This window comes from Rhagoletis pomonella, unplaced genomic scaffold, assembly GCF_013731165.1.
Source record: "Rhagoletis pomonella isolate Grant_MI unplaced genomic scaffold, Rhpom_1.0 Rhpom_scaffold_00006, whole genome shotgun sequence".
Lineage (NCBI taxonomy): Eukaryota > Metazoa > Arthropoda > Insecta > Diptera > Tephritidae > Rhagoletis > Rhagoletis pomonella.
In genome coordinates this window covers 17,059,767-17,069,250 of record NW_023458560.1, presented here as the reverse complement: position 1 = coordinate 17,069,250, position 9,484 = coordinate 17,059,767, and the positions used below count along the sequence as shown (strand labels likewise).

The 9,484-nt window shown below is 36.8% G+C and overlaps 1 protein-coding gene across 2 annotated transcripts in view; it reads left to right on the top strand.

Annotated features, from left to right (window-relative positions):
- Positions 1-9,252, top strand: part of LOC118740453 (T-box protein H15-like) — a 50,703-nt gene extending 41,451 nt beyond the window's left edge. For both annotated transcript variants that reach the window (XM_036472005.1, XM_036472004.1), the window contains exons 4-6: positions 1,224-1,509; positions 3,034-3,278; positions 8,246-9,252. In XM_036472005.1, the coding sequence (XP_036327898.1) occupies positions 1,224-1,509; positions 3,034-3,278; positions 8,246-8,804 (1,090 nt within the window). In that variant the 3' untranslated portion in view covers positions 8,805-9,252. The remainder of the gene's footprint in view (positions 1-1,223; positions 1,510-3,033; positions 3,279-8,245) is intronic.
- The last annotated feature ends 232 nt before the right edge of the window (positions 9,253-9,484 follow it).

Below are 9,484 nucleotides of genomic sequence, written 5' to 3'. Positions count from 1 at the left end.
AACAAAAAAACTTGTTGTGTAACACATAAAGCATATTAAGGGCCGCCAACTTACCTATTTTAAAGTATAGTTAAATCGTTAATGGATAAGATAACGGCCCAGAAACGTAAACAACATACATATACATATGTATGTACAGTTTAAAAATTAATTTCTTACATAAACAAAAAAATGAGATCACATTAAGAATACATAAGTACTAGAATCATATCTATATACAGTGTCGGACAATACTAAATCACTTAAATAATTTCAAACTATGCTTAGAAAAATATCCATTTGTAAAAGAAATTTTTAAAATGTTATGTTATAATTTACAAAGAATTAAAATGTCGGTGCTTTATTATTGTCCGACGCTGTATGTATCAAACAAACAAAAGAGTATTCATTTAATGAACTCATAGTAAAATAATTTAATCTATAAACATTTTTTTAACACATTAAATATTTATATCTATATCAATACTATCATCGCTAAGCAATTCTTCGTCGTTACAATTTTGTTCATTTCTCATTAACCTGACGATATCATCTGTAATCAAAATCATGACAACATTCCTGTACATTTATATTTTAAGCCATATCTTACAGTTAATAAAGCGTTGAACATTGCAAAATTCATTTTATTTCTGTGCTTATTTTTAACGAAATTTATTATAGAAAACGTCCTTTCAACTTCTGCGTTACTTAAAGGTAAAAGAAGCAACCGATAAACAAACTTTTTCCACCACTTAAGCTAGCGACACAATGAACAGTTTATTTGCCTTAAAGGAAAGGCGTTCGCTTTATGAGCGAAGAGTTAAATTCATGAAAATCATATAAAAAATTTTAATGTCAATGATGAATAAATTTTGAAAAGGGCTAAAAAAAAGGGCTAGGGGCAATTTCAAATTTTTGTGGCCAAAAAAAGAATTTGGTAGCCAAATTTAGCCACCAAAGGGCTAAAACGGCAACACTGGTTGGCCACGAAGTTTTCTTCTTTTCTCTGTACTATAACTAAAATGGTAGCGCATGCATAACTGTGAAATTTGGGCATGTAAATAATGTACTGAAAATTTTAAAACAAAGCGCAACATCGCATTTCCAATAGGGATTTGAGAGCGTTCAACACGGAGAAACCGCATTTAAAAAAAAAACAAAAATCTCTGAAAATCGTACCTATAATTTTAGAATTTTGATCTTTACATATATAGGTATTGTACATAATCTTCTTTCCCTTGCAGACGTATGTTCCCCACCGTGCGTGTCAGCTTCTCAGGCCCTCTACGTCAGATACAACCACCCGATCGTTATGCAGTTGTGATGGATGTCGTGCCAATGGATTCACGCCGTTATCGCTATGCTTATCATCGTTCATCGTGGCTGGTAGCAGGCAAAGCGGATCCACCACCTCCAGCGCGACTCTATCCGCATCCAGATTGTCCCATAAGTGTGGAAGCGCTAAGGAAACAAGTAGTCTCTTTCGAGAAGGTGAAACTGACGAATAACGAAATGGATAAAAATGGACAGGTGAGTGCGAAGAAAATTTAAAAAAGAAAGGTTTCAAGAAAATGTTTGGTTGGATATAAAAACTAACAATAAGAAGAAAAATTAGTGCAATACTAGTGAACTGTATTCCAACGGATGCCATACTTTGAGATACCTTCCTCGATGCGCTTTAAAGCAAGGCAGGGTATGAACATTTGCATGTGGATATGTATGTAGTTATTTGTATACAATCGACAAACTTTTTACTTTGCAAACATAAATATTTAACAAAACAGTATACACGCTTTGTGGCGAAGCATTATAGTAGAGGAGTTTTCGCAAACTCATACAAGCCGGCATTAACATTTCAATAAATACGTATGTATATGTACATACCTTTGCACGTGCAAATTTCATATCGTAAAAGGCACAAACGAGCCGAACAAAAGGCGGAACTCAACGATAGCGAAGAAAAAATGTAAATAAGTCAAGAGTAATAAGGATGTTTACCCCAAAAAAAAAAAAAATTCGAACAGAAGCAGGTTATCACATATACAGCAAAGTAATCATGGCAAAGTGGTGAATGTGAAATTTTAAAAGGTGGCAACAATGATCGTAAATGCAGTTTTTTCGTATTGTTTTCATTTTTTTATTGCCGTGCTGGTCACTTTTCGCTTAAACTGTTATTTCTACACTTTTCTCTGCATTTATAGACACTCTTATATTTACATATTGTACATACATATCTACATACATGCATACATAATTTCTGCCATAAAATTGCACGTAGCTGCGCTGTTTTTCGTAAGTACAAGCGCTATCAAGACAGTGTTTTCAAAATGTTTTTTTTTTGGTTTTTGTTTAAAGCAAAAATATTCGCAGAACACTTAGATGGTGAGTTCACAAAGCAAGAGAATGGTGCCACTCACGTTCATTTTATTCTTTTTTTTTTTACTTAAAACAATATAACAAATCGAGATAAAAAAATATCAAAATAGTGTAGAATTTTAAACAAAATGGAATAATTTTATTCTACTTTAACACCCTTTGAATTTCATATTAGCTTCGTATTGGCCCCATTTACCTTGCTGAATAAAACAAATCGTTCACATAGAATATTTGGAGTTATTTCTTGCAGTTTTTGGATTTTAAATAAAAAAATTTTACGAGATATTCAAAATGAAATTATTTTGTCTCCAATTTTTCCTTGCGAATGCCTGGCTCATAATATAGTACATAAATGGTAGATAAAGGCATACGATTTGCTTACATATGTAAAAACTTAGTTCGTTTGCGCCGAGCGACATGCATACAATTTTGATTTTCAAACAATTTCGAGAAGATTAATTTTGATCATTGCGTTGTCAAATGCAAGATTTTGCCTCTTCCTGATTGGAAGCGGCCTATCATCATTCGCTCTGGGACTCAATAGCCTAGCGCAGCCAATGGTTCCAGCTTGTATTTTATATTTATTTCTTCAAGTTTTTATTAATGTTTTGTTTAGTTTTTAATTTATAGCGATTTTATTATATGTCGTTTTTCTCACTTTCTCCAACTTTTCTATAGATCGTCCTCAACTCCATGCATCGCTATCAGCCGCGCATACATTTGGTGCGCCTCGCCCATGGCCAAAATATACCCCACACTCCAAAGGAACTGCAAGAATTGGATCACAAAACGTATGTTTTTCCTGAAACTGTATTCACAGCGGTTACAGCGTATCAAAATCAATTGATAACGAAGCTCAAAATCGATTCGAATCCATTTGCGAAAGGTTTTCGGGACTCATCGCGCCTAACTGATTTCGATAGGTAAGTACAAGTTTAATAGGTTCTGGTAATACATACAATACAATTTTATATAAAATTTAAATACTTATTTACGCCACTACAGCAAAATGCTAAGAAACCTATTTTCGCAATTTGGAATATTTGCTTAGAATTACACGTACAATTCTTCTATGCTATACGTTCTTAGTCGAAAAAATCACCCATACAAATTGACCTGCCCTAATGTACATACATACATATATGGATGTGTGCAAGACACAAATGCAATGAAAAACACCAGTAACAAAATTGCCACATTTCCATAAGAGATGAAGATATGCCTAAAACCTGCTGAGTACTACCAAAATAAACTTTCGTAGCCTACCGACAATGGTCAGTTTATCAAATCGTCTCTTTTAACTTAAAGCTTCCTTTGAGTGATCCATCCATATTCTGCTTCACTATTTATCTGCTTTCTTCGCATGTCTTCTCCGTCGCAGAGTAGTGAAAATGATTGATTGCATTCGACGCTTGTCAAAATACGTTCGCATTCTTGTCTCACCTTTAGCTTTGGGCAGAAGCCAAGCCAAGAGAAATGAATCAAGGCAACAAAAGCCAATTTAGCAATAAATAAATTTTCAGCAACAATTACGCATTTCACTGGCATTGCATGTTGCGTGCGTGCGCGCGTGCGTGCATAGCTGCCGCATTCAAAGGTTCGCTTTTGCACCCGACATTCCATTCCTACTACACTGGATCCACTCACCGTCGCTTACAAAGGTACCAATGTGTGTCGCCGCCTTTATGTGCGATGCGTGTGCTGGCGAATGAAGTGTTAAAAAATTATATCGCATGTCATAAAAGCCGAAAATATTTTGGCCGCAAATTTGCTAAATTTGTGTGTGAGGAAAAAATTGAGAGATAATAAAAATTTAAATGCATGCAGTGTGGCATACAAAAAAAAATCTACAGAAACTACAAAACACAAAGTGTTGCAAGTTGCAGACAAGCAGCCAAGTTTGCGCACTTAATGAAAAAGAATGCAAACTCCTAAAGTGTCGGATCAAAATGATTTTCACTTCTTTCCGTTTTGGGTTATAAATGCTGGAGCGTTTTTTTTATTGTTCGACACTTTCGGTGCAACAACGAAAAAAAAAAAAGAAAATTCTGCCACTGCCACTGCAAATCAGCAGTAACAACTAAAACAACAACACATGTGTATCATACAAGATATCTTTACAAGCAGTTGTACCATATAGAAGTGCTCGTATAGCAGCAACAACAACACAATTACGCAGCGGCCGGCAGCATTTTAAGTTGGCCGAGAAAATTATAGGTCGGCGAATTTAACTTTGAAGCTCATTCGTACATGCAACACGAACATGGCCAACTAACGAAACGCTAGTAATGAGTGAATACTGCTGACATACAATGTTATTCTTACAGCAACAAAAAACGGTTTTAACATCAACTTGAATATGCACCAGTATTTTTGCTGCTATATGATTGTATGAAAACTTTTACTATTTTCCGTTTTATTGGTGTTATTTCCATTCGTGTTCTAAGTTGCTTGTAATTCAGACTTTTTGTTGTGATTACTTCCTTTTTTACTATTCATGGTGATGTTGTTTTGCCAACTGCTAATTATACACTATCAAATGAGAAGTAAATGAGACAAAAATAATGCATGAACACAAACGAATGCAAAGGAGTGTTTAATAATTGTTGCGAAACCATACTCTTAGCAACATGTTGCTAACCAGATTGCTTGGCTGTAAGCTCTGTCGCAATGTATCTGTAGGATAACTGTGTATGTATGTATGTGCAGAGTGATTAAAAAAAAACCGCAGATTTTCTTTCCTCAGCTCTGGCTTCTGGTATAGTCTATACTTTTCACGTACCCCCAGAGAAGGAAGTCCAATGGTAATAAGGAGCTTCGTTCGCATTGGAGCCACTGTTGCATGTGACGTATAGCAAGTGGCACCGTCCTGTTGAAACCACAGATTGTTTAAGCGAATGTCATTTAATTCTGGCCATAAAAAGGGTGGTACCATGTTACGATAATGTTCACCATAACAGCATAATAGGCATAATTTTCGAAGAAGTCCGATTTGATGGCTCCGCCAGCTCAAAAAGCACCAGTAAAAAGATGCACTGGTATTTTCGCGTTTTGCTCCGACCCAATTTCTTAAAATTTTTGCACCAAACGGCTGATTATTGACTCAGATGGCCGGTTATGATGACCGAAAAAATCACGCAATGTGCGAAGTGCACAACACCCATTTCCGTAAAACATTTGGATCACTTTTACGCGTTGTTCAACTGAGTCCAGCTCCATCGCTAAGTTTGCCAAAGCTTGTAGTACCAATTGTCTGAAAAAAATTATAAAAAAAAGCATTAACATATCAGAAATTAATGCTGTCAAATATCTGCATCACTATTCAATTTACTATCTCTCCTCATTTGGAGCAACTTCCATCAGCACTGTCTTAAGTGTAGGGTTACCCAGGTGTTCGCTCGAAACGCTGGTATTTAAGGAGAGCCATGCGCTTTGATTTATTCAAGAGAAATCCCTCTTAACGGGTTGACGTTTCATATTTTGTCAACAACTGTGACAGAATGATTATTATTTTATCAATATTAATAGCTGTGGTGTCTTCCAATGGGCATATGCAGATGATGTGACCTGTTTTGATGAGACTAGACAGATAGATAGATATTGTGCGTGTTGTGCGCACTATTTTTCACAATACTTCTTCTAAACCTAAATCCCACAGACGGTTAGCAGCGCTTTGGGGTTAGGTTAGGTAAAAATGGTGGCGGAAAAACTATTATGCCCAAGTAGCAGCTAAGTGCCGTTTTGATAGCATATACCTCGAACTAATATGTTAGAACCAACCGGCGTCGTTCATAAAGTTGAGTATGTTGTGGACACTTATGTGTATCAGATAGCTCTCGTAACGATGTGAACTCATATGCTCCTAGCATGGTATTTCTGCTCCTCATTAGAGCCGGACATTTGCAAAGAAGGTCATGTTTACTGCTCGTTCTCGTCTTTGCAGCTTCCACATAAATTGTTGTATGCGGTTCCCAGCCTTCTCGCATGGTACCAACCGTCTTATGCCTAGTAAGAGTCGCTACAAGCCTTGCGAAGTCAGAACTGGGGTTTCTTAATGTGTGTTCTCTTACGACAACCTGCCCTCGTGCGCCAACTCTGATCAGACTTCTGAAGATTGTGGAGAAAGATGGATCTATATAAGGTTCCAATCGGACATCAATGTGCAACCTTTTCCGGCTAACTCGTCAGCAGCCTCGTTTCCGGGAATGTTGCGATGACCAGGGACACAAACTAAATCCAAATCGAGCTGCCTACTTACTGAATTTAAAAGCGTCCTAGACTCCCTGATAAGTTTCGACCTTGTTGCAGAAGACGCCAAAGCCTTAATGCCCGTTTAGCTATCTGAGAAAATGGCTACATGCTCGCCGTGAGGTAAACTACTACGTTCTAAGAGATGATAGGCTCCAGCTATGGCGAATACCGATGCGTGCAGCCCTCTGAACTCGGCCTAGTTTCACATGATTATACTGGTTATTTAAGGCTGCCCAGCATACCAGACAATCGTAGCATAAGATCGAACGTACAACAGCTGTGCACATACAGAGTACCACTTTTGGATTAAGACCGTATGAGTTCCCAAAAAGCCGTTTGCAGGAGTAATAGGCAATGCTCGCTTTCTTTACTCACTCTTCAGTATTTATTTTCCAACTCTGCTTAAATTCCAGTATAACTCCCAGATACTTCGCTTATTTAGATAATCGTAGGTTTTGTTCATTCAGCTTTAGTGGCCATGTAGTTAAAGCTAACCCCAAAAATTGTCGGCCGGTATTACTAGTTTGCTGTTGGCGTCGATGCCTAATTGTACCTTGCCCTCCTTCAATCAAGTGTTTGAAAGGTTGAATGTTAGTGAAAGCTCCCATAAGCGGGCACCGATGGTTACCTACTTTTTGTCCACCTATGAGAGATGTCCGCTTATGGGAATTTCGTAAAAAATAATATTAAAATTTAAATTATAAAAAAAACAAAGTTCGGGCTTCTAAATTAAATATATTCTTCAATAGAAAGAAACAGAATGAATTAAAAATAATTTCAAATGTATGGCGTTTTCTTTCGTACCAACAAATCTCTTTGCCCGCTTCGTTAAAGTAGCAAGAAGAGGGCAATGAAAAGGCAACACTTTTTCTGGAAAAAAAATATCTTTGAATATGGACGTATGTTCTTGTGTACATATACATATGTATAATAATCGTAAGAGTCAACCACTGACTGAAAAAAAAAACAAAGTTGACCGCTTGTTAGAGCTTCGCGTCTGCTTATGGGAGCTTTTTTTTCATAACTAGACATGTTTGGGTGTCCGCGTCCGTTTATCGGAAAGTCAGTGTATGGGAGAGCATTTTGTATGAAAAAAAGCCAAAAATTGTATATTTCCAAGAATGTGTCCGCTTAAAGGAGATGTCCGCTTATAGGAGATGTCCGCTTATTAGAGCGTGCGTCTATGAGAGCTTTCACTGTACATATCTTTTGTTTCGAAATTTTTTTCTCGGAACTCCATTTTTCGATCTTTAAATAACAGAATTCGAAACTGTGGTAAAAGCAAGTATATCCCATAAAAAAATGGAATTCCCGGAAGTTTAACTCAATTCAGTTCGAAACATTTTCCTCAACTTAAGAAAGGGTGAACAGGTGGTATAGTGTATACAGGGTGTACATATCAACCATAAACTTTGAGGTACCAGTCAGCAGACAAATGCATGACAGCTTAACTTTTAACTATCTTCACGCCAAATGAATTTTAAATGCTGTCGCTGAAAAATCCGCGATTTTTTTTCCGCTCGTAACTATGCTAATAAAATCGAGCGATCTAATTTTAATAACCAATTTTTTAATATATAAATAATTCCTTTGATTATCACAAAAAGTAAAAGAAAAAACCATTTCATTTCTTACACAGGGACCCAATGGATTCGTTTCTCCTCGAGCAACATCTTCGCTCGCCATTACGTTTCTTTCCCGATCCTCTAATGGCACAACTCTCGCCACAGGAAGCCGATGCAGCTTCACTGGCATTTCTCGAGAAGGCGCGTCAGCATTTGCAAATATTTGGTCGTTCACCGTACACGGAAATGCTGCTGCCACAAATCTATCAACGCCCGCCTGTACTCAACGCTTTCAATATTGGCATGTGGCAGCAACAGTGGCCCCAACTGACCGCCGGTTTCATAGCGAGCGCCAATCAACAGGCTGCAGCCGCACAAGCTGCTGCTGCCGCCGCTGCAGCGGCTAATGCTTGCCGTACACCGCCGCCACCACCACCATCGACAATAATGGTTGGAGTGCCACAACCTCCACCAGCTACGACGCCATCCTCGTCCGGTTCGGCCTCACCTGATATGCGCATACGGCATTTTCAACGCTACAGTCCGTATCAGTTGCCACAGCAACAGCAACAACAGCAGCAGCAGCATCAACAACAACAGCAACCGCAATTGGCGCGTACCCCACCTCTTTGAGCGGTTAGCTGAGAGGGGATGTAAAATGTGCAATCCAATTTGTAAAATTTGCATAAGTTTTTGTTTTTTAGCTGCGTAGCTACATATGTTTGTACATACATATTTATGTATTAACTAGCTAATACATATATTTTTGAAAACTCTCAATGTTGCTAAAAGTCGCAGCGTGTTGAAGCAACATGTTGCAGCAATATTTCTGTTTAAATGCAAAACTCGTTTGTAATTTTATTTGCGTGTCCGAAATGTAAAAAAAAAAATGCGATAACAAAATTAATCGAAATATTTAGCAAATATACATTGTATTGTAAATGAAATGTATAATTAAGTACATTGTATAAAATATGTGCGATTACAGTATTAAAATTAGGCGATTGCGATAATGTAATTTATTTTCCAATGTACAGAAATCTAATTTCAAATGTTACTAATTATTTATTTATCAAATATGGTAATTTTAATACATATTATATGTTCCTATGTAATTAATTTGTATTTGCAATTCCGAAATAAAAAATATTTATACATGTATTGTATGTATGTACATAAAAATATGTCTTATGTTGTACAAAATCTAATAAAATGATAATAAATATGACCACTTTTAAAAGTTATTAAATTTAAATCAGGCCAACAAGAAAATTTTAGTCAGAGGTTATTTCTTTCGATATTCAGCTTTGTAC